At 35.2% G+C, this 26,617-nt stretch overlaps 1 protein-coding gene across 1 annotated transcript in view; it reads left to right on the top strand.

Moving 5' to 3' along the window:
• The window catches only part of Senp7 (SUMO specific peptidase 7), a 150,622-nt gene that overhangs the window by 93,438 nt on the left and 30,567 nt on the right, over nt 1-26,617 (top strand). Inside the window, exons 7-10 of the mRNA XM_077795332.1 lie at nt 9,491-9,609; nt 14,740-14,921; nt 16,230-16,569; nt 17,738-17,895. Of these exons, the coding sequence (XP_077651458.1) occupies nt 9,491-9,609; nt 14,740-14,921; nt 16,230-16,569; nt 17,738-17,895 (799 nt within the window). The remainder of the gene's footprint in view (nt 1-9,490; nt 9,610-14,739; nt 14,922-16,229; nt 16,570-17,737; nt 17,896-26,617) is intronic.

Raw genomic sequence — 26,617 nt, 5'->3', positions numbered from 1 at the left:
TATACTATCATGTATAACTAATAAGAACAAATAAAAAGAGTGGTCCTGGCCAAAGGGAGAAAAAAATGAATACAAGCAACAATAAATGTTGGCAAGGATGTGGGGGAAAGGGTTCACTTATAAATTGCTTGGGAGACTACAAATTGTTCAGCCACTGTAGAAATCAGTACGAAGGTTTCTCAAAAACTAGGAATGAAACCACCATTTAACCAGTTCTACCACTCCTCAGTATATATCTAAAGGAGTTAAAATTAGGATACTACAGTGACACAGGCACATCAATGTTTATAGCAGCATAATTCACAATAGCTAAGCTATGGAACCAACCTAGATGCCCTTCAACAGATGAATGGATACAGAAATTGTGGTATATATGTACACAGTGGAATATTTGTCAGCCATAAAGAAGAATGACTTTATGACATTTGCTGGTAAATGGAAGGATCTGGTGACTATCATGTTAAGTGAAATAAGACAATTCCCAAAAACAAAAAGTCAAATATTGTCTTTGATATGTGGGTGCTAACCTATAGAAAGGGGTGGGGAGGGCAAGAATAGAAGTTCAGTGGATTAGACAAAGGGGAATAAAGGGAAGGGAGGGGTGATAAAAATTGGAAAGATAGTGGAATGAATCTGACATAACTTTCCTATGTACATATGTGAATACACCATAGTGAATCTCAACATTGTGTGCACCCACAAGACTGGGTTCCTAATTAGATATACTCCATGTTTGTATAAATATGTCAAAGTAGACTCTACTGTCATGTATAACTAAAATGAAGAAATAAAAAAAAACCTTGGATAAATAAAACCCCACAACCACAGTTATAAGAATACTAGTTTTTATAATTTTCCTGTATTTGCCTTTTGCCATGATCTTTATTTGTCTGTCTTGCAGTTACTTCTGAGTGGCCTGTCATTTTAACCTGATGGACTCAATTTTAGCATTTATTGAAGGACAGAAATAATGTTAAAAACTCTTAGTTTTTATTTACCTGGGAATGGTTTAATTTCTTCCTTATTTTTGAAAGATATTTTTGTGGAATATAAGATTCTCAGCTGACCATTTTTTTCTTATTGCACTTTTAATGTTCTATCTCACTGCCTTCATGGTTTCTGATAACTGCTTATTTTATTGGGAATCTCTTGTATGTGATGAATTGCTTATCTTTTGCTGCCTGCAAGATTCTCTTTGCCTTTGAAAGTTTAATTATAATGTGTCTTTGTATGGAGAGTTCATTTTATTTAGAGCTTATTGAGTTTCTTGTATAGTTTGGATATTTGGGACCATTATTTTCTGATGTCATTTCTGCCCATTTCTCTTTTCTTTTTTTCTGGAACCCCCATAATGAGTATAATGAGTGTGTTAGTCTGCTTGATGGTTTCATATAGGTCCAATGGACTGTTCACTTTAATTTTTTTCTTTGTGTTCCTCAGACTTGACCATTTCAAATGTCCTATCTTAAAAATTTGCTGATTTTTTCTTTTGCCTGTACAAATATGTATTTAAATTTTGTATTGAATTGTTATAATTTTTGTTCCTTTTAGCTCCATCATTTCCTTTTGTTTCCTTTGTACCTCTTTTGATATTTCCATTTTGTCCAGACCTTTTGTAATTATATAGCCTCTGTGAGAGTATTTAGGAAAAGTGGTTTTAAAGTCTTAGTCTCATAATTATGCCATATGGTTTTTCTCAGGGGTTATTTCTCTTGATTTATTATTTTCCATTTGACCATATTTTTCTAATTTTTATATGCCTGTGATATTTTGTTGTTGAAAATTGAACATTTACTGTAATGTACTAATAAAAAAAATGAGAAATAGAGAGAAAAGAAGTAAATTGAACATTTGAATCCATAATGTGGTTAATGTCAGAATCAGATTATTTTCTCTCCTCAGATTTGTTGGGATTTGTTACTTATTTTTCTGTCCTTTCTTGTTTCCTTCATTACTTTGTTCCTTCCATTTTGTATGATCTTTATGCCAGGATTTCACCTGAGGTATAGATTTAATAAGGTCTTCTCTTTTTCTGAGCTTGTGCCTTTCCTTGGGTATATGGGATGTTTTTCTAAACTCCTGCATATGTGTGGTTGCTTTTCAATGTCACAGTCCTTAAGTGTTTGACTCCCAAAGGAGAAAAAAGGAAAAATAAAAGGGGAGTGGCGCTGGGGTTGTGGCTCAGAGGTAGAGCGCTCGCCTAGCACATGCGAGGCCTTGGGTTTGATCCTTAGCACCACATAAAAATAAATAAACAAAATAAAGGTATTATGTACAACTAAAAAAAAATATTTAAAAAAGGGGGGATGAGGAAGTCAAGTTATAGTTCTTTAAATCCTCTTGAAGTCCTTTGGGTAGGTGGGTAGTGTTGCAACAGCATAGGTAGCAGTTGCAACTGTGTCTGCCTTCCTATGTCTATACTTCTGTTTATTGTAATTAACGATGAGAGTATGGATATCTGAGCCAGGCATTGTGCTATACACCTGTAATCTCTGTTACTCAGGAGAATGAAGTTGGAGATTTGCTTGAGATCACAAGTTGAAAACTAATTTGGGCAACATAGTAAGATACTATCTCAAAAAATCCCCAATTTTTGGAAGTCAACAGGCTTATTAACTAACCTGGCTTCTATAGTCCTCATGCAGACAGTTATAGGAATATGTATGTATATTACTGCCTCTCTGTGGCTAGGGGATAGGAATATGCTGCTACTTTAAAAGCTGAAATTAAACAAATTAACAGTGACTTACTGTCCAAGCCTTCTTTTGCAAGACTTTAATAGACCCCAGAGTTCCAAAAGAGTCACATTAGACAGATTTGCTAGTGTAGTAGTTGTTTTGGTGTGGGATTGTGGTGTTTCCTACTTTACCATCTTCCTTGATAGTGCTTGGTCTATAATGTATTATATAGTTCACTGTGTACAAATCCTTGATTTTTTATTTTTAAATGCTTTTGAAAAATGATATTTTAGAAATGTCCATGTTTTAAAATAGTTTTGGTAATGTGGTAATTCTTTATAACCTGTTCTGTTATAAAGAAATGCTGTAATTTAATAATTTTTTAAATTTTATTTAAAAATTTTTAGTAACTTAAATATTATCATGATGAATTATGTCTTTCAAAATAGTTTCAAGGATGAGATTATTTGAGTATAAGGATTTAAATCATTCTGTCATTATTCTAAGTACCAAATTCCAATAATTTATATGAATTTAACATATCAATATTTGATATTGTCATGACTTTTATTTGCCATTTGCCATGGTCTGAATTTTTGTGTCTCCCCAAGACGAATGTATTGAAATACTCCATAGTGATAGTATCAAGAGGTGGTGGAGAAGCCTTTGGAAGTAATTAAGTCCTCAAGAATTAGTCCTCATAAATGGGATTCATTAGTGGCCTTATAAAAGAGGCCCCAAAGTGATCCCTTGTACCCAATACCACGTGAGTTTAGAGTGGAGGGTGAGCTGTCTATAAGTGGGTGCTCTCCATTGAATCTGCAAGACATCTTGATCTTTGGCCTCCAGAACTGTAAGAAATAAACTTCTGTTGTTTGTAAGCTACTAAGTTTATGGTATTTTGTGAAAGCAACCTGAATGACCTATGACACTATTTTTATAAAGGTAAAAGGATTCCATCTATTGTTTTAATATTTCTTGAGTACTCTCAAAGCTGAATCTAGTATTTTGCTGCTTTTTTTGGTCTTGTAAGATTTGCCATTCCGTCCTTTCCCAATTTACATTATGATTCTTTAAACTAGAATAAGTCATCCATTTATTATACATATTAAAATGTTTTTTAGCCAGTTTCTCTCATCTATTGATTTTTTTTTAAAAAAATAGCCTTTATGTTTTTAGAACACTTTCAGTTTCATTGTAAAGTTGAATGAAAGGTACAGAGATTTCCTAGGATAGGGTTATCCCCACATGTTAGTTAACAGCCTGTTTCATTATTAACATTGCGTAACAGTAAGCTACATTGGTTACAATTTGTGAGCCAACACTGACACATTATTATCACCCAAGTCAAGGCTCAATGTTGGTTTTATGCATTCTGTGGATTTGTCCAAATGTATAATGACATATCCACTGCTGTGGTTTGGATGTGGTTTGAATGTGTTCCCCAATGTTTCATGTGCTAGAGGCTCCTCAGTATGTTAATGTTGAGAAGTGCTGGAACCTTTAAGAAGTGAAGCCTGAAGGAAGGTGATTGAGTCATTATGGGTATTGCCTCCAGAAGGGATTACTGTAATTGCTGTGTGATCTGTTTCTGAGAGAGAGAAAGTTGTTATAAAAGCACAAACTTGGCTCCTGCATCCACTTCTGGCTTCCTGTCTCACATGACCTCTTATACATGTAGCTCTTTTCCTTTCTGCTTCTCTCTCGTGTTATAAGACAGTCAGTGGGGGCTTTCCCCAAGGGCCTAATATATGGAGCCACCTGATCTTGGGCTTTCATCCTACAAAATTGTAAACTAAATCAACTTGTTTTCTTTGTAATATGTCTAGCTCCAGGTATTTTGTGACAGCAAACCAAAATGGATTAAGATGTCCACCAGTATAGTATGTGTGTTATTCAGCTTTTTGTCACTTGACTAAAATATCTGACAAGAACAATTTAGAGAAGAAAAGGTTTACTTTGACTCCTGGTTTCCAAGACTCAATTTGTGGTTGGCTGGTTCCAAGGAAGAAACATCAAGGCAGAAGAGCACAGCAGAGGAAATCTGCTCAGCTCATTGCAGCCAGGAACCAGAGAGAGAGACAGAAGAAGGGGCTAGGGATAGATATAGTCACCAAGGCCAGATCTCCTGTGTCCTACTTCCTTTGACCATGCCCTAACTGCCTACAGTTACCACCTCTCAGTAATTCAAACTATTAATCCTTCAAATGGATGAATCCCTTGATGAGATCAGAGATTTCATGATCTAGTTGTGTCTCCTCTGGACATTACTGCATTGCCTTCAACACTTGAGCTTTTGGAGGATATACCAAACCCAAACCATAACAGAGAGAGAGAGAGAGAGAGAGAGAGAGAGAGAGAGAGACAGACAGACAGAGACAGACAGACTGTATACACACACACACACACGTGTGTGTGTGTGTGTGTGTATGTGTACATTTTTGTACAGCCTCCAATACCATTCTTTTCCAGAACTTTTTTTAATCTTTCCAGCCTGAAACTTTCTACCCATTAAACAAATAACTCCAAATTTCTCCCTTCTGTCTTTGGTAGCCCTCATTTTACTTTCTTTTTCAATGAATTTGACTATTCTAAGTACTTCATATAAGTGGAATAACAATATTTATCTTTTAGTTAGTGGTTTATTTTTTCATAGCATGGTTCTCCTCAGTGTCTGCATAGTTAGGCAACCTTCACAACATATGTTAAATATAGAAACTCTCTTACCATTAAAGAAATAACTCCCCATTTTCTTTCCTAAGCCCCTAGTAACTTCTAATCTATTTTCTGTCTCTATGAATGTGTCTATTTCAGTTACCTCCTATAAAGGAAATCAAATAATACTTGTCCTTTTGTGTCTGAGTTTTTAGCATAATCTCTTCAGAGTTCATTCATGTTATAATTATTTTATAAGAAGTTAATTCCTTCTTAAAGCCCAATAGTATTACACTGTATGTATACACTACATTTGGTTTTTCTGTTAATATGTTAATGAACACTTGAGCTGTTTTCACCTTTTAACTATGATGAGTAGCGCTTCAGTGAAAAGTGGAGTGCTAGAATCTGTTCATGTCCCTGCTTTGAATTCCTTTAGGCATTTATCTGGGAATAGAATTGCTTGAATGACCTGGTAATTATATGTTTAGTTTTGTAATATAATTTTGGGACTAGCTTTTTTGGAAACCATCAAACTTTTGTAATGACTGTGCTGTTTATATTCCCATCAAGAGTGTATAAGGGTTCCAGTTTTTCCATATTTTTGCCAACATTTGTTAATTTCTGTGTTTTTTTAAAAAGATAACCATTCTAATCTGTGTGAAATAGTGTATATATCACTGATAATGTGGTTTGCATTTCCTTTATTGATTAGTGATGTATCTTTTCATGCTGTTGTTCATTTTTGTATCTTTGGAGAAATGTCTACTATAAGTAATTTGCTAATTTTTAAATTGGGTTTTTTTGGGGAGAGTGAGTTGTAAGAGTTCTTTACACTATGTATTCTTGATATTAATCCCTTGTGATATAATACGATATGCTGATATTTTCTGTGGTTTGTCTTTTTACTCTCCTGATAGTTCCTTTGATGCACAGAAGTTTTTAATTTTAATGAAATCCATTGTATTGTCGTTGAAATCATGCTCAGCAAGAGACCAAGCACCACTTAGAATTCAGGTTTATTTATGCTTGGGGATCCAGATGATCTTGTGCTCTGAAATTCTGGGCCCCCAACTGAAGTTACATGAGGCTTTTACAGGAAATTTGAAATAATTTCTTAACCATTACAACATCGGTGGGTTTGAATTCTTGGCCTGTGTGACTAATGACCATTCTCAAGGAACTTAAGATATATAGTTCACAGGTGTAGAACAAAGATAGTAAAATGCCTATGAGTGTTATTGTGAAGTGGTCTTTACCACAAGCAGCAGTAACTCAAGATGTACTGTGAGAGAGTGGGAAGGATCTTATCTCTCTGAAGAATGAGAAGGCCAGTGCTGCTTCTGATCCAGAGGTCTTAATACATAAGGAAGGAATTGGAGTGAATAGAGTTTGAAGGAGGATATCTCTCATAGCAATAAAGGACCTGATATAGGTCCTTGCTCCATCCATGTGGCAGTAAGGCAGCAAACATCTAGCCCAGGACTGGGGTCAATTTCGGGTTGCGTACCAGCCACTATTGAGCTTATAGTGGAAATGGAGAGCGTGAAGGGCCTCATTTCTTTGATTAAAAAGAGAGCAAGAGAAATAGAAGGGAAATAGGAAAAAATGGTAAAGGTTCTTTAGGACAGGGAATGGTAAAGAGCCCTGAACTCCCCATCCTGGGTTTTGGTACCAAATAAAAGCACATGAAAGAGAATACAAAAAGAAAAGGAAAATGGAAGCTGACCTCAATGGACCAGTGATGCTTTATTAAACAATGGAGGGGCACATTTTTGAGGGGAAAGTGGTGGCGGCTGCAACAAGGTTTTGGATTTTATAGGGTTAAGCAGGGCCAGGTAATGGGAGGAGTTTTGATGATAGGAGGATGGGCAAGGGAATAGTAAGGGAAGTTCCCTGGAGCCTATTGTCCATATCCTTCATTATCTATTTGTTAACTTGAGTAATGTGCATATTTGTAGTATTTCTCCTTCAGGGACTTTGAGTATTCCCATTTCATTCACTTTCTTTTCTCACAACAGGATGGAATGTTTCAAAATTGCTATCTAAAAATGTATACCAAGAACTATCTTTAAATATATATGATTTATACCATGTACATTTCAGAATGGGATTGTCAAATTCTACAATACTTGTTGATATTTCTTTTTTTATTTGTTCTTTTAGTTATACATGACAGTAGAATGTATTTTGACATATCATACCTACATGGAGAATGACTTCCCAATTTTGTGGTTGTACATGATGTGGAGTTACACTGGTCATGTATTCGTATGAGAACATACGAAAAGCTGAGGCTGGGGCTGTAGCTCAGTATTAGAGCGCTTGCCTAACATGTGTGAGGTACTGGGTTTGATTCTCAACATCACATATAAATAAAATAAAGGTCCATCAACAACAACAACAAAAAAGAGAAAACTTAAAAAAAAAAGAACATAGGAAAGTTATGTCCAATTCATTCTACTGTCTTCCCAACTTGTTGATATTTTTCTTGAGATAGTATAGTATTTGGCCTCATTGTATGTGCTTTTTGAATTAAACAAAATTATCTTTTGAAAATAATTGATTATTTATTTTTATTGTGTTTTCCTGTGACCATTTAATGTTTGTATTTGGTCAAGAAAATCCCCTACTATATAACATCTTTCTTCCATAGCAATACACTTCATAGTGTAGTTTACAGTTAAAATTTAATTTTTTTCCAATGTGTGCTTTGCTAGAAAACAAGGATTATTACACCGCTTGTTTCTTAGCTCAGGAGAAGCATGAGTATCTGAGCATTTAATCTTAATTAGTTAGATCACAATCTTCCTTTATTTATAGTGCCTGTGGTGATCATTTTGCTGAGAGAGTGGTATGAATTGACCTTTTTGAGGTTTTCTTCTTCTTCTTCAATAAACGAAAGTTTGTGGTAGTCTGTTTAGATTCTTGTTCTTCAAGATTGATTCTTGGGGATTGAGGGCTGGAATGATTTGACTTAGTTGAAATTTTTTTGTAGGTGAAAGTGGCTGAGCCTTATGTTTTTGAATATTTGGCATTTAATTTGCAACGTAAAAGTAAAGAAAATTATACCAAAGTAAATATGAAAAGGATAAGCAGTGTAATAACAGTAATAACTGTTCCTTTTACCATGATACTGCACTACCACTGTAGTATATAGTATCTGTTAGATACTGTTGATTTTAAACTTACAACTAATTTTTCATAGTCCTAATCATTACTCTCAAAATAAAGAAGCATATGTGTTACTTGTCTTTAAAGTCCCTTTTTATCACTTCTTACAGTTATCTTAGTTGTGAATACCTTACATTTAAAAAATTATGTTATTTTAAATATGTATGTAAGTACCAAGAAAAATATCATATTACGTATTATTCAGATTTAAATAGTATTTTCCTTATTTACATTAAATTTGTCTTTATTTTTTAAAGAAATAGTATAGAAAGTTAAGACCTCCTTTATATTGTATTTCCTGAGTCTCTTATTTTCTCTTCATAGTTATCTGTGATCCAAATAGTTTGAATCCTTTTTGTCCAGATTTTAAATTTTATTTCATGTGTGTGTATTACATATGGTAGTATATTTTGTATTGACAAATTTTATTAGAAATAATATTATGTTCATCATGCCCAAACTCATTTTGCACTCAGCCTATATTGAAATATTAAACCAAACCTTAGATTTTAAACTATTTCCTATAGGATAAATTTGTTACTATATTCTTAACTTTATTTGTATTTACCTTTTGATACATGAACCATGCTTGAAATTTATTAATAATTAGCTTTGGCTTGTAATTTTTTTTATTATACATAAGTTTGATTATCAGGAAATTTGTGTTCTAGAATTCTACTTTTTAAACCACTTTGACTTATTTAATATTTATATAACATTATTCTTTTGCTCATTTTACGTGTACATAATCCTATAATATGTATATCCCGTTTTCCCCAAAGACATGTGGAATTTAAAGGTACAACAGGGATGAGAACTTCTCAAATCGGAGTTGATTATTTTATCTTTGCCCAGATTATTTAGTCTTCCATGTAGGAAGGTATATGTAACCTGTTGTATTTTTACTTAGAATATATGCCAATTGGATTCTAAATTCATTTGGACTTTATTAGAATTTAATATAATACAATTCTGTTTTGCAGGGATTCACAATCAAGTAAGACAGTGGATAACATTTCTGCAAAGCAGGATGTAAACACTAAAGAAAAGCGAAGAGATGATGATGGCCTTTCTCTTATAGTGTCTGACACTCAGCCTAAAGGTTTGTGAACCTTAGAAAACTGTTGGAATTTGAATTTGTGCATACTGCATTTATAGAAATTTTAAGTTATAAATAAATATTTCATCTTACATGGGAAGGATACAAATGCAAAGGTAGGTTATTTAGCAACACAAAGAAAATTGCAAAATCTACTATTTATGTACATCAGTACATATTTCTTGATTTGTTTGTCCAATCCCCAAATTAAATTTGAGTATTGTTTCTTTTTGTTTTTTATAGAGGCTAAAGATACAGCTATAGAGGCTGAGGTTGTGGCTCAGTGGTAGCACGCTTGCCTGTCATGCATGAGGCACTGGGTTCGATTCTCAGCACCACATACAAATAAATAAAATAAAGGTCCATCAACAACTTTAAAATATTAAAAAAGATGTAGCTGTAAATTTGTAATGTTAATTTAGCTATTGTAAGCGTTGTTCTCATGGATGTTGATATTATTGCTAACTGAATTTTTATTATTAACTCTCACTGTCTATTCTGCTGTGAAATACATTCTTTTATTTATTTATTTATTTTATTGGTTGTTCAAAACACTACAAAGCTCTTGATATATCATATTTCATACATTAGATTTAAGTGGGTTATGAACTCCCATTTTTACCCCAAATGCAGATTGCAGAATCACATCGGTTACACATCCACATTTATTCTGCTGTCTTTCCTATCCTCTACTATCCCCCCTCCCCTCCCCTCCCATCTTCTCTCTCTACCCCATCTACTGTAATTCATTTCCCTCCTTATTTATTATCCCATTCCCCTCACAACCTCTTATATGTAATTTTGTATAACAATGAGTGTCTCCCTCCATTCCCATGCAATTTCCCTTTTCTCTCCCTTTCCCTCCCACCTCATGTCTCTGTTTAATGTTAATCTTTTCTTCCTGCTCTTCCTCCCTGCCCTGTTCTTAGTTGCTCTCATTATATCAAAGAAGACATTTGGTATTTGTTTTTTAGGGATTGGCTAGCTTCACTAAGCATAATCTGCTCTAGTGCCATCCATTTCCCTGCAAATTCCATGATTTTGTCATTTTTTAGTGCTGCGTAATACTCCATGGTGTATAAATGCCACATTTTTTTTTTTATCCATTCATCTATTGAAGGGCATCTGGGTTGGTTCCACAGTCTAGCAATTGTGAATTGTGCTGCTATGAACATCAATGTGGCAGTATCCCTGTAGTACGCTCTTTTAAGGTCTTAAGTGAATAGTCCGAGAAGGGCAATAGCAGGGTCAAATGGTGGTTCCATTCCCAGCTTTCCCAGGAATCTCCATACTGCTTTCCAAATTGGCCGCACCAGTTTGCAGTCCCACCAGCAATGTACAAGAGTACCCTTTTCCCCACATCCTTGCCAGCACTTCTTGTTGTTTGACTTCATAATGGCTGCCAATCTTACTGGAGTGAGATGGTATCTTAGGGTGGTTTTGATTTGCATTTCTCTGACTGCTAGAGATGGTGAGTATTTTTTCATGTACTTGTTGATTGATTGTATGTCCTCCTCTGTGAAGTGTCTGTTCAGGTCCTTGGCCCATTTGTTGATTGGGTTATTTGTTATCTTATTGTCTAATTTTTTCAGTTCTTTGTATACTCTGGATATTAGGGCTCTATCTGAAGTGTGAGGAGTAAAAATTTGTTCCCATGATGTAGGCTCCCTATTTACCTCTCTTATTGTTTCTCTTGCTGAGAAAAAACTTTTCAGTTTAAGAAAGTCCCATTTGTTGATTCTTGTTATTAACTCTTGTGCTATGGGTGTCCTATTAAGGAATTTGGAGCCCGACCCCACAATATGTAGATTGGAGCCAACTTTTTCTTCTATCAGACGCAGAGTCTCTGATTTGATATCTAGCTCCTTGATCCACTTTGAGTTAACTTTTGTGCATGGTGAGAGGAGGGGATTCAGTTTCATTTTGTTGCATATGGATTTCCAGTTTTCCCAACACCATTTGTTGAAGATGCTATCCTTCCTCCATTGCATGCTTTTAGCTCCTAAAATATTTATTTTTTAGGTGTAGATGGACACAACACAAAGCCTTTATTTTTATGTGGTGCTGAGGATCGAACCCGAGTCCTGCCCGTGCTAGGCGAGCACTCCACCACTGAGCCACAACCCCAGCCCCCTACATTCTTTATTCATTAGAATTTCTTTCAACTCTAGAAGGATGCCAAAAAATCCACTGTTAGCAAATTTGAAGGTAAATATACCCCAGACTTCTGAAAATTCTTTGTAGGCCTCCTCACATATAGGATTAATGATTTGATGACTTTTTCTCCTTTTATCTCCTTTTTGAAGATTTAAAAATATTTTACCAAAATTTGTATAAATACAACTTGCTGTATTAGCCATTTGTAAAATACTTCCAAAGGTCTCTTGGATTATTGAACACCTCCAGAGGTCTCTTGGATTATTCATAGCTTAAAACAAGTTCAGGTTATTTTATTTTCTGAGTGATTTGTAAGTTATTTACACTAGAAAAAGTTCCTTTAATCACTGTGAAATACTTATGCAATTCATTTGAAATACAGCTATTTAAATTATTTTTTAGTAACCTTTTTCACCGAAGGGAAAAAAGTCAAAAGGAAACTAGATTAATAAATTTTATGTTATACAAGAAGCCAACTAAACTCTTATGAGAGCAATCTTTGGAGAAAGAAACACAGTCATTAAGTAGTATCAGGACACTGAAAGATGTTTATTTTCGTATGAACTATGCTTTTCCTAGAAATAGATACTCTCAAGATAATATTTAGCCTCTACATCTACTGCAGAGGGTAGGAATATTTGAATAGCAAGTGTTCCTATTTGTTTCCTTAGATATAGTTGTCCTTCTATATCCATAGAGGATTGGTTCCAATACATTCTTCCTCCCTCCTTCCTTCTGCAGATACCAGTATCTGTGTAGGCTCAAGTCCTATATATGAAATGATGTAGTATTTTCATATAAACTATGCACATCCTCCTATATACTTTAATCTCTAGATTACTTGTAATAGATAACATAGTGTAAGTGCTGTGTAAATAGTTGTTGCATTGTACTGCTTAGTGGATAATGACAAGAAAAAAAGAAGTCTGTACATATTTAGTACAGATGTAAACACTGGAGGCCTAATCACACAGTACACCATCAATTGTTGATTAAATGCATAGATGTGGAACCAAGGTATGAGGGACTGGCTGTAATTATCTCAGTGTCACAGGAGAATTTTATAAATGCATTAGGGAAAAGTGCACAATAAAAGAAACACTTTATAGTGTTTTGAATCCTTAAAGGTAAAATGGTAGGTGAAGTGTTCTTAAGAAATCAGCCATTGAATCTTTATTTAAACTCAGGATGTTTGCTCTCCTATGGATAACTAATACTTATTGTTTAATGAAAACCATAAAATAATGGAAATTCTGAATTAAATCCCAGGTGTTTCATTTTTTTTTCTTGTAGCACATGGTTTGTCTTTGGAATTTACTTTTACCATAATCATACACTGGAAATATTTAATATTCTTTTTCTCTCCCTCCCTCCCTCCCTCCCTCTCTACCTCTTTCTTCTCTCTCTTTTATACTGGGATTGACCTCAGGGGTACTTACCACTGACCTACATCTCCAGTACTTCTTAAAAATTTTTTTATAAAATTTTAAGATAAGATCTTACTAAGTTGCTTAGGACCTTGCTAAATTTCTGAGGCTGGGTTCAAATTTTGATCCTTCTATCTCAGCTGCCCGAGTTTCTGGGATTATAAGCGTGCACTACTGCCTAGATAATTTTCTTTTGTTTAAAATATTTTTGTCATCTATTTAATTTTATATTCTAAGAATATTCACATTAAATTGTATATTTTATATTATAGAATCTTTTTTTTTATAATGTGTAGCTCCATGCAATAATTATTCCTGTTTTCCCTGAAAAGCTTAACTGAAGTGCAAATAGTAAATTGTTTAAAGGAAACTATAAAAGTTTTCTTAAGCTCCTTTTCTTTCACTGGTCTTTTATAATAGTATTTATATTTATGTTATAAAACAATATAACTTTTTAGATATTAGGCTATTTTTATAATTTAAAATATTGGAAAAAATTGAATATGCTTTTTAAAGTATTGTGTTGATGAGTTGGGGAAAGTTTGTTTCCCTGGGAGAGGGATTAGAGTATTTTCTTTGGAAATTGAATGGCATTTGTCTTTTTAGAGTTTTTGTCCTCAATTCTGTCCCAGTGTGTTCCTTTTATAGAATGATATAGATATATTATCATGGATGTTAGTTATGAAGAGTTGGTGAACATAGAATAAGAACAAGAATAAAGAGAAGGCGTGTCATGTTAAATGAATGTAAAAGAGTAGTCAGTATTAGATAAATGTAAATTATGAATTAAAGTACACTGCTTTTGACTTGCTGTGTGTAAACTTTGAGTTGGTACTCATGTAGGTTAGAAAACAAAATAACTCAGGATAGCTTTCAGTTATTTAGGAGGAAATTTTTAGAAAGTATTTTTGTTTAGTACGTCTATTTGATAATTGAAATGTTAAGCATTTTTAGTGATTATTGGCGTGGGTTTCAGAATGATGCTTTAAAAAGACAACTAATTTATAAAACCACAGTGAATTATCAAAATATTTTTAAGACATGAATTTTCTAAATTTTATTTTTTTTGTCATGTTATCACCAAATGCATTCACAGAAAATAGAAAAACATGGTTTGATTGCTTCAATTTGATTGCTCCCCCAAAGGATATTCCCTCTCCATATTTTCCTGATTTCATATCATATCCGTTACATAATAATATACATTTACTTGTGTAAATGGGTTAATAAAAAGATATGCTTTTTTATTCATCCAATGTCAGCATGGTGATTTAACAGTAGATCTCTGTTTTCATGAGGTTTGGAAGTAGTATAGCAGTTCTTTTTAAAAAACAATAGTTTTTAGTTGTAGATGTACACAATACCATTTATTTATTTATTTATTTATTTATTTCCATGTGGTACTGGGGATCGAACCCAACGCTTCACACATGTGAGGCAAGTGCTCTGCCACTGAGCCCAGTTTTGATGATATTTTTTTGAACTCCTCTAAAAGGGATTTTTTTTAATGTTTTGGCCATATATATGCCTTTTCTATTTTTTTTTTAAGATCTTAACAGTGGAAGTAGAGGTTGTGACTATCTTGAAGATGAGAGCAGAAGCAAGGATGTTACATATTCTGATTCAAAAATGGAACCCACTCTGATCTCCAGGAAGGCAAGAAGACGACTCAAATATAATTTATCTGAATCTCATAATTCTACTTCTTTGGATAAGCCAACAGAAAAAAGAGTAAGTAGAAGTATTTATATGTCATCGGAAATAATTTTGTACAGTGATAAAAATGAGTTGACTATAATCAAATAATGTTCTCCCAACTTTCTTCTTTCATCAGCTTTCTTTAATTATTTTTTGGTTCTTTTCTAGCTTTGTTTTATTTATTATTATTTTATTTATTTGTTTGTTTGTTTTTTGCCGTATTGTGTATTGAACCGAGCCCCATGCATGCTAGGCAAGTGCTCTATCACTGAGCTCTACAACCCCAGTGCTTTTTATTTTTGAGAACAGGGTTCCACACAGTTGTTCAGCTACCCTGAACTTGTGATCCTCCTGCCTTAGCCTCTCAAGCAGCTGGGATTTCAGAAGTGCACCACCACACCTGGCCTATCTTTATTTATTTAAAAATATTTTATTATGTAACTTTTCTCAGTAGTACAATTATTGGAGCAAATTCCACATATTAGAAAATAATAAAAAAAACTAAAGTTCCTTTTTCTCTGATACCATTCTCTCCTAAGTAATTTGGTGCACTTGTAGTTTGGTGTATATTCATGTAGTTTTTCATGTAGTTATAAGACTTGTATAAATAAATCCTTCATACTTGTTTTTTTTTAACCAGATACTAATCATACTGTCCAGTCCCTTGCTCTGTAAAACTGCTATTAGATTTATTTTTCAGTAGCATTTTACTTACCAGATTGTTGAAGCTCATATTTATTTAGTGTTTAGGGAATTTATTATAAGTAATTGCCATATCTAATACATAATGTTCCTATTTTCGAAGACTTCTTATACAATAAAACCATAGGGAGACAGCTTTTTGATTCCTTTGATTCACAAACCATTTAAGGACTTTGTAGTGCCTTTAGTTATAAATATGAACATGATTTAGATTTATATAGTCATGGAGAGGTTGAAGGCATTGGTTTTCACAATTTTTAATGTTATCCTATTAATTTTCTGTTTTTATTACCAAAGCAGTTAGTTATATGTGGCCTTATTACTTTTGAAAATAAATCCTCTCATTGTAAAGTTGATGTAGAACATGGGAGACCATCTGAACCATTTGTAAAGATGGGCATCCCCTCTCACCCTTTAAAAAATTGTTTAGGCATCAGATTGGACAGACCAAACCCTATATCTTTGTACATAGGAGACACTGCCAAGTATAATGTAATATAATTGTGTATTTTTCTATTCATATAGTTATAGAAATGATGTAATATTTTTATGTTATTCTTAAGGAATTTAAGCTTTAAAAAATGGTTTTAAAGAAGCCAAATTATAAAAATCTTAATTTTTATATACATTTATGTTCAGAAAGGACAAGAAAATGACTCAGCAATCTCTAATGAGTTTGAAAAGTCAGGTAAAGACTATCATCAGACCTCAACACTGCTTGAAGACATTACGCCTGAACCTGTAGAAAGTGATTTTACTGAACTGTCCTCATGTGGTAGTCAGGAGTTGGATATGAGTGCTTCTTCCAAAAGTGCCACTGACTATTCAACCACTGAAAATTTTGAGAGCTCTATTTCCAGTAATACAGTGGAGATTTCTTCTGTGATTGAAAAGGATAAGAATGAGTTGAGTACAGTAGAAAAGCCTCTACTAACTGGACACAGTGAAGGGAACCAATCGTTGATCTCGGCTGAGCCAAGTAAGTGACAGGAGAATTGTAAAGGCACTTAATTGTCTTTGATTTACTCAGGAGTGTTTTCTTCTCAAACAGATTTTGCTAAGGCAATAAACTGTTATGACATGACTGCAAAATGTATCAACGTTATGAAAATGTCCTGGGATTTGGAGGTTTCCTTTATAAATCTTACAATATCAATTTAGGCAAGTGAATGGAACACTTGGAAGCAGAGTATCTTTTTAAAACTAATCTGTGATTCAATCCAGTACTTTTAAAAAAGATTCTCTAAGGACCATTAATTATTATCATTTGGTTAATGCAGCCAAGTTTAAGTGCTATTTAACTATTATCATTAATTTTTATTTAATTAACATTGGAATTGTTGATGTATTCACATGCTCCAAAAAAATTCATGAGGTTCTAAAGAATATATAGTAAATATTCTCTCAAATCATCCCTTAGCTATGTATTTATTACTTCCAGAAGCAATGAATGTAGTTGGGTTTCAAGTGCAATTTAGTGTAATGGCACACTACATTGTGCCATTAGAAGTAGAAGTTGTTCCTAAGGTCTTGTATTATTAGCTTTCCATCACTGTAACAAAATACCTGAAATAATTAACTTACTAAGAGAAAATGTTTATTTTGACTCACAGTTATGTAGATTCCAGTACAAGATTGCGTGGACCTCTGGTGACAGGGAACACATAGTGGATCAAAACACTTATATTATGAGACACGGAGCAAAGGGAATGACTGGATAGATGGGGGCCCTAGATCCCCTTTAGGGCCATATCCCAGTGACCTAAGGACCTCCCATTAGGCCCTGCATCTCAGAGATACCCTCACCTCCCAATAATGCTGCTTTGAGTTCCAAATCTTTAACACAAACCCTTAAGGAACACTTAATACCCAAACTAGAGCAGTTTTCCTTATTGATTTAAACATTTTTAAAGTTGCTTATCCTATAGAAGGTAAGGTTGCTGATCAATAACTGAATAACAGTACCGATATGGAGATATTATATAGAACTAGGGCAAATATGATAATGAATATTAGTCTACTTCTAAATTGAATAAATTTAGATGATTAAATTTAATGAGAGTTTTCAAGATATTGCACTAATTAGAAAGTATTTTATTTGATAGGTGATTACTGTGACATATTCAAAATACATGTTTCCTTTTTAGTTGTTGTTTCCAGTGATGAAGAAGGACCCATTGACCATCAAAGTTCAGGAATTCTTAAATTACAATCTAAGAAAGACTATGAGATTACTAATGAAAAGGAGAGTACTTCTGAATCACCATTGTCAGAACTACCACTAGTTACCTGTGAATCTGGACAGGTAATTTATTTCTGCCTTCTCTTAGATTAATAATGAAAAACATACTTGTTGGATAATTAGTTGGATAATCATTATTTCTTTTAATAAGCAGAATAATGTAATACAAATTGTAAATTTTATAAGTTTGTATTTTGAGAAAACTTTTGTATTAGTTTGAGTGACATATTTGGTTTTTTGAAGTGAAAGGAATATGTCACTTTTTTCTAATCATTTATATTTATTCTGTCTAAATATTCTTTGACTTAAGTACTTTTTAAAAATTCTCATATGCATAACTTTTATCAAAACATTTTTTAGAATAGTGTATAATATTCATTTGGTTGTGGAGTACTGTAGCTACTAGAAAATCCTTTTCCTCACTTACTATTAAGGCAATATGAGATAAAGGAATGATATGCCTTCTGCACATATACAGGTGTGTGTTCAAATCCTGGCTCTGCCATCTGGGCAAATCATTTAACTTCTTTTTTGGGAGGTCCCAGGGATTAAACTCAGCATTGAGCCATATCCCCAGCCCTATTTTTTATTTTATTTTGAGACAGGGTCTCACTGAGTTGGTTAGTACCTTGCTTTTGCTGAGGCTGGCTTTGAACTCACGATCCTCCTCCCTTAGCCTCTCGAACCACTGGGATTAAAGGCATGTGCCTCCGTGCCCAGCCCAAATCACTTAACTTCTTTAAGCCAGAGTTTCCTTACATTTTAAATAAGGATAATAGTACCTACCTCATATGATCATATTATTAAATAACATGAAACATTTATAACAGATTCAGAAACCTATTAAAGTTGACATCTTTTCCTTATAGAAATTAATAAAATGAAATGTATTAGTTTAATGGCAGTCAATTTTTTTTATATAATCCTTTGAAGAGAGTATGTAGGTAGGTCCTTCTTCATTTATTTTTAGTCCTCTTTCATGTCATTATTAGCCTCTGATTATCCTATTTTTAAGAAATGATTATCAGTGACCACCAGTGCAGAGTTATTTCATTTTTTAATTTGCGACATGGTCTCACTAAGTTGGTAAGGCTCCCTTGAATTTGCATTCTTCCTGCCTTAGCCTCCAGAGTCCCTAGGATTACAGGCCTGGGCCACCACACTCTAGTGGCTTGTTTTTGGATAATCTTAGAGGCTATTAATTTGCAGTGTGACAAAGTTTGGTCAGATATATAAAAACAGTTTGGCAGTCAGATTATTGTTTCATAGGTATTTCTTTTGCAGTTGAAACTCTACACAGATATCTGGGTGTGGTCTGGGTTTTCCCTAAAATTCTTGCCAAATTGGGTCAATAGCCTACTTAATGGCTTAGGTATATTTATGATTAAAAGTGTCATTACTGGTGGTGCATGCCTGTAATCCCAGTGGCTTTGGAGGCTAAGAGGGTGTCTTGACACACAGATAAATCAGTCAGGGTCACAACAGGTGAATTGGGCTGGCACGAAATAATCACACAAAGAGAAAATACCTTTTCCTTTGGGTTCTGTGACAGCTCCTCTGACCCACATCCCACAAAGGGGCAAGGCAGGCAAGAAAGAAAGAGAGGAGTGCGCCTCAAACCCTGGTTTTATTAGGGGAGACTGTTTGAAAGAACATTCCATCCATATCCCAAAGCTTTGCTCCCCTGCTGAGTGGAGATGGGGATCCACCTGCTTCCTGGTTAGGGAAGCCAGTCTCCACATTTCCATCACTCAAAGCTAGGGGGCACTCAGCTCCTGTGTGGCAGCTCTTGACATATTTCCCCTTTGTTAGTATATAAAGGCAATTGAGGAATTCTATCTTTCAGTCACTGGATTCTTGGTCCAAGGTCATCATGACCTACTATTGAGACACAAAAAGAATTAGAAAACATATCATTTCAATAACATACCATATAGAATGTTTTAACATATTTTTAGGATTAAAGTCATTTAATTAACTCTGAAAGATCCAGGTTATTATTATTACTCTGCCAAATACTCATCAGAAGATCTTTAATCCTTTCTCAATTTTATTGGGAAACATTGTGTTTGGCCATAGTAACACAGGCATGGCATTTAAGTCTTTCCTCAAACCATAGAGCATAGAGCTCATTTGTATTATTCATTACAGTGGCTTTAGTGTTCAACTTCATTCCAATCCTTCCATCAGTATTCATCTGACTATTGGAGATCTTGGAAGTAATTGAAGTCAAATTATTAAGAAAATTCACATGTTGTAAGTTTTGAGACACAGCCACAAAGGCTGTAATTATAGAAACAATGAGTAACGTTTTAAGTAATCACTTTAAGGCTCACGAGGTCTAATTAATTGGCATGCAGCTGTTTCAAAGCCTGAATGTTAATTTCAGAATGCCATAGTTCCGAAATGCTAGCTGACAATAGGACAATGGAACATTGATGAAGAATCAGTGTCCTTTTCCTCTGTTATAACTAGTGATACAATTAAGCAAGTTGCATTTTTTTACAGGTTACAGGATATTTATCATCCTTTCTCTTTTAATCCTCACACTTTAGGCCTGTCAGTAATGCAGAATTCTGGAGGCAAAAGTTAGCATCACACATCCTTTTGGGCACCATCTCGCTGAGGGTTAAACTTCTAGGAGTTATGGCATCCTCATGTAATTATTTTTGTCAATTCTAGGAGACCAGTCTGTAAATAACTGGCCTGTATAGGGAAATTCTATTTTAACAATCTTTCTATTTTGACAGTTTTCCAGATATATAAATATAGTCTTAATTTCAAAGGACCAGCATGTTTGGCTGGTTTAGGTTTCTCATATGCTGTCTTTTTCTCGAAAGTTATTCTTATACAGCCAGCATGTATCATAGGATCAATTTAGGTAGCTGACCATTATAGTCAATAAAATTAATGCAGTTACATGGGTGGATTTCCAGTCTACATTGCAAAGCACATTAAAAGTGTACCTGAGAAATGGGTCCATAGAAGTCTTCATAAGTTTTACTTATTTGTCAAGCTTGAAAAGCCTGCATTGCTGCAAACTCTGCAGCTGGAAATTTACCTTCCTGTGTCAGATTTTTCAGCCATTCTACAGTGACCAGTTTAAACTCTATCTTTTGAAATTTGATTTAACTTACTAAATTATGTTCAGCAGCAGTAAGATTCTCAGTATCACAATTAAGAAAAATTTTTGAAATATTTTGTAAGATCTAGTGTGTGCATATGGGGTCCTGTTTGCTGCCTTTTTTATTTATTAAAATTGAATAAAATGCTGGCATAAGTCATAATATCATTGGTTTTAATTTATTGACAATAGTGCAAGTATTTGAATAATGAGAAGGGATTTATTATCTCTAGCTGGTCATAAAACTTGACAAAGGTCATCTATTATGTTAAGTTCAACATTAATGAATTGGAAAGGGACCATGTTAAATAGAAACTTTGCCTTTACTAAATGTATGACTTGATTTTGATTTTAACAGAATTACCAAAAATGAAGAATATAATAAGCTGTATATAAAAATTTGTACCTTGAAATTAGTTCTAGATTAATTTAAATGATCATCTTAATTTAGAAAGAATTGAGAGGCAGAGTTCTTAATTTAGGAGCTGTGGCCTTTACTAAGGGCATGAGAAATATAGATAGATAGATAGATAGATAAATAGATAGATAGATAGATAGAGAGAGAGAGACAGAGAGAGACATCTTTCCAGAATAGAAAATACATGAGTTTAATAAGTATAAATGCTCTCTTAAATCCCATAAATGTCTAATAAAACAGAAGTAATATGTAAGAATTAGAAGTAATAATCATAATTACTGATTTTAATTTTTTAGAAGAAGTTTCAAAAATAGAACTCTAGGTAGTATTCGAAGACATTTATTGTTTAATCAAGGATGTGAATTTATTTACTAAAAATTTAATCCTTGTTTAAACAGCAAAATTACTAAGTATAAGCTTAATGTTTAATAAGCTCTGTTATGTCAGAATATGGACAAAAATCTTAGCTTATGTCAGTATATTAGTATCAGGGGAATAGCCTGAAATGTCCTAGAATTGATCAGTCCATATAGTCAATCCAGCCATATATCTGTCTATCTATCTATCTCTCTCTATATATCTGTTTTCAAACTGTCTCAACTTTCTATATCACTGTCTAGTCAATTATACAAAGATTTCCCTATTCAGGAAAATCCTTTTTTCATTAAAATCTTAGAATAAATAAAGACTCTTTTTTTTTTTTTTTTTTTTTACCCAAAGATGATTTCTTTCTTCCTCTTATGACTCTCCAATGTGTGCTTTTTCTCTGGAGAAGCATCCTTTTATCTTTCTAGAATTCTTTTTTTTTTAAACTTTATTTATTTGTTTTTATGTGGTGCTGAGACTCGAACCCAGTGCCTCACATGTGCGAGGCAAGGACTCTGCCACTGAGCCACATTCCCAGCCCATCCTTCTAGAATTCTTATATGGTTATATTTGGAATAATTCCTGTAAGTCTTAGAATTTAAATAATTGTTATTTTTTAGTGAGAATTTTTCTGGACATCTTTGCTTCATAGAATTATATCTGTCTCTTTACAAAAACCTAAATAATGATTTAGGAATTAGAAATCATTTGGTTGTATTTTAGACTTTATAATGTAGTATCTCTTGAAGTAAGTATTTTACAGCAAATTACATTTATCTTAAATATTTTTAACTATAAAAGGCAGAGCATTAGAAAAATGCATAAGTAAAAGTATAAATTAAATGCTTCCTGTTGAGGGAAAACAATTAGAAGCAAATAGACACATATATTTTAATTATCTTATGAATTAAAGAGTAAGATTATTTAAATAACTGGGAAAATATGCATTAAAAATAAATATATAAATAGCTTATAATAAATGTATAAATAGCTTATAATTATGTAAATCTCATGAAACCATGTGGTTCTTAAAATATCACTTATTTTCAACTAGGAGTGCACTTTTATGTGACGTCACATGATGTAGCTAAAATAAGATCCTTATGTATATTTTATTTATTGTAATTACATAGTTAGAAATGAAAGGAAGAAGGATTTCTTGGCCATCATGAAAACACTGTGTAAACATTTTGGGTGCCAGCTTGTTTTCACAGTGGTCAAATCCATCCAAATATAATTCCTAAAAAGAAGGTTAAGTTATGAAAAAGGGTATGCAAAATCTCTTATTCCTGTGACATTATTGCAATTTTTTATTAATAATAAAGCTATAGAGAAAAAATCAGGTTACTTAATGGAGGAGTTTGCCAAATCAAATTTTACCTGAAAAATAAATATCTTTCATTAGTGGGAATGTATTAAAATCATGAAGGAATGTTTTAACAGCTGGGCGCAGATCTTGTAATTCTGGTTGTCAAAAGCCTGAGTGAGAAAGAAGTATATTAGTAATGGGAGGCAGAGCTGCTTGATTGACAGTGGGAGGGACCAAGGGAAAGCCTGTGGAAACGCGGGAGGCGGGACTTTTCTGCCATTTTGTCGGGCAGCCACTAGGCTGAAGGGTTTCTTCGTGCTAAAGCATGGACCCAACGTGTAACCCAAAATTTTGCTTGAGGTTGTGTGCATTTCGCATGTCCGATTACTAGCAGTTCTGGTTGAACCCTTGTTGTGCCCAGTGATGCATTTGCGGCTTTGTATTTTCGCCAGCGGTTGTAACAGCGTGGAGCCAGCAGGCATGGCTATTGCGACCTGTCGCTACCACTGCCATTGGCAGCTCGGGCTGGTTTGGTGTTTTGATCCCGTGTTCTCCCCGCCGGGGTGGGCCGCTTGGGGGAGAAGTTACGCTAGCCCTTGCCCTAGGCTCCCAGGCGAAAATCCTTGGTGCCAGGCTGTTTGGTATTCGGTCATCCTCCCCCACCCCCACCCCCACCCCCACCCCGTCACGCTGGGGCGGGTCTTGCGGCCAGCGACTTGTGCCGGTGTCTTGGCGGTCCAGCCTGCGCTTTGTAAGTGGTTATCATGATTTTAAAAAAAAAAAAAAAAAGCGTGGGCATTTCACTAGTCCGCGGGAGTCGTGGAGGTCGGCAGGGTGGCCCTATGTTCCCTTGGCTGACGGGCCAGCTGGCACGAGGCGAAGCGGGAAGCAGGGCTCGGCCAGGCTAGGCTCCGGGGCGGTTGTAGCGACCCACAGCGCCATCCGCTGTCCAGTGGCTGCCCCGGGCGGGAGCTCCTGGATATGTCCGGTCAGAATCCCGGATCCAAAGGTGGGCGGCGGTCCTGCTTGCGTCGCTGCAGGCTGCCATTCAGGGGTTTGTTGCTTCCCGCTCCTTGGGCGTGGAGGCTCGGCAGCCATACTGTGCTTTTGTCCCTGTGGGCGGGAGCGACGGCCTGCTTGGCCTGTGTTTATGCCAGTTATGGCCAGCACTTTTGGAGCAGTGGCGTGGAGCTGTCACGCTCCTGTACCCCTCGTAGCGCTAGCGTTCCATGGGTGCTTCGTGCCATCCGCCATGCTGGTGCGGATGGGTGGGTCTGCGTTTAGATGGCCACACACACGTCCTGTCGCTCCCTGCTCCGGAGCTGCAGCTGCCTCGCGCTTAGTATGGGCATTCAGCCATTTGCCCTTTCCTCTGTGGATTGCTGTTCCCGCAGCTCCCTTCTGAAGCATGCGGTCATTTAAAAGAAAAGAAAAGAAAAGAAAAATCCTCAAACTCCCAGACGGGCTTCAGAAGCAGATGCTGCATTTGCCTCTGAAGCAGCCTGCATTTTGTCAAATTAGGTTTTTTAAAGGGCAGAATATTGCTAGCAGTGCGTCTAGTTATAGAGTCCCATAGAGAACAGCTGTCAAAGCCTTGTATCTGTCCCAAAGGAGCAGCTGAATCACAGCTACTTCTGATCCCTGCTGGACAAGAATGTAGTGAAGAGGCGCAATATAAATTGTTTGAGCACCTTTAAAAAACAGCAGAAAAACAAAATTTGCCTCTCTAGAAGTATAAAATACCCCGTACCAAGTTCCACCACAAAAAAACCTTTCTCTTTTCCTCTCATTCTGCAGACATTGATTCCTAGCATATAAACCCCCAAATCTTTACCTAATATTTCAAAATACAAAAATTCCACAAAAAAGAATCCAAATGGGAGAGGACTGAACCTAAAGACATAGTTCATCAATCACCATAGTTCATCAGTCACCTTACTAATCTCAGTGGGACCTCCAGTTTTCTAATTTTTTTATTCTCTATATCTAATTAGGGTCCCTAGAATTGCAAAAAATATTTTTTTTCTCTTTCTAAAGACCAAAAATTCCCAGATGTTATATGAGTTTAACATCACAAATTTTTATTCTAATTCCCATACTTTTGACAATTCAACCCATAATATTCTGAAATCCTAAGCACCCTTAGCTTCTGGAAAGATCCAAACCCACTAAATTTCTAAAATTCATGCTGGAGTCCCTGTTTGGGCACCATTTGTTATGACACACAGATAAATCAGTCAGGGTCACTCTAGGTGAACTGTGCTGGCATGAAATAATCACACAAAGACAGAGAAAATACCTTTTTCTTTGGGTTCTATGACGGCTCCTCTGACTCATCTCCCACAAAGGGGACAAGGCAGGCAAGAAAGAGAGGGAGTGCTCCTGGAACCCTGATTTTGTTAGGAGAGACTGTTTGAAAGAACATTCCATCCATATAAGACAAAAAGGGTAATGTTACAAGGGCCAGCCCACTCCTATTGGGTAAGGCCTACTCCCAAAGCTTTGCTCCCCTGCTGAGTGGAGATGGGAATCCACCTGCTTCCTGGTCAGGGAAGCCTGTCTCCACATTTTCATCACTCAAAGTTAGGGGCCCAGCTCAGCTCCTGCCTGGCAGCTCCCAACAAGTGGGGGAGGATCTCAAGTTCAAAATCCAGCCTTAGCAACTTAGTGAGACCCTGTCTCAAAAAAAAAAAAAAGACCTGGGGAGGTGATTTAGTGCTTAAGTGCTCCTAGGTTCAATCCCTGGTAACTGCCCCCCTCCCACTGCAAAATGTCATTACTAGTGAGTTTAAACTTGTAGATAAATTATGGTTGCGTTGGCAGTATATAAATTATTAATACAGTATGAATGATCGTATTACACAAAAAACCTCTCACAGAATTTACAGAATTCATGGTTATAACCAAGCAGTAAATTCTGTAGGTACCAATCAGTAGATATAAGGCAATTGCCATATCTCTGTGCCCTGCCTTGTTTCTGGTTATTTTTGGAGACACTCTTTACAAAGCACAAGCCACATTAAATTATTTTTGAATCAGCTTCTCTCTCGCTCCCTACCCTTTTTTGGGGGTTGTTTGGTGGTGGTGGGGTTGGTTTGAACTCAGGGACACTCAACCACTGAGCCACATTCCAGCTGTTTTGTATTTTATTTACAGACAGGGCCTCAATAAGTTGCTTAAAGCTTCACTTTTGATGAGGCTGGCTTTGAATTTTTGATCTGCCTGATTCAGCCTCCCAAGCTGCTGAGATTACAGGCATGCACCACTGTGCCAGGCTAGGTTTTCATTTTATCACTAAAATAAAGTCATAGTTATTGTTCTGCCTGATTGAAGTCACTTGCGGTTGATCTGATTCTCCTTTTTATTTAGATAATAAAACATAGCAATAAAAGAAGAAAATGACAAAGCATTGTGAGGTGGGTTAATGAATACTATGTATGTTGTAGATGAGGATTAATCACACTTGTTATAAGGGGAGTGAGTACATATACATAATAATTGCTATGGTGATAATTTATTAGGTCATTTATGATGTTGCAGAGGCTGGATATATGTGGAGTTGAAAAGT

Source organism: Urocitellus parryii, chromosome 2 (genome assembly GCF_045843805.1).
Source record: "Urocitellus parryii isolate mUroPar1 chromosome 2, mUroPar1.hap1, whole genome shotgun sequence".
Classification (NCBI taxonomy): domain Eukaryota; kingdom Metazoa; phylum Chordata; class Mammalia; order Rodentia; family Sciuridae; genus Urocitellus; species Urocitellus parryii.
This window is presented reverse-complemented; position numbering and strand designations above follow the sequence as displayed.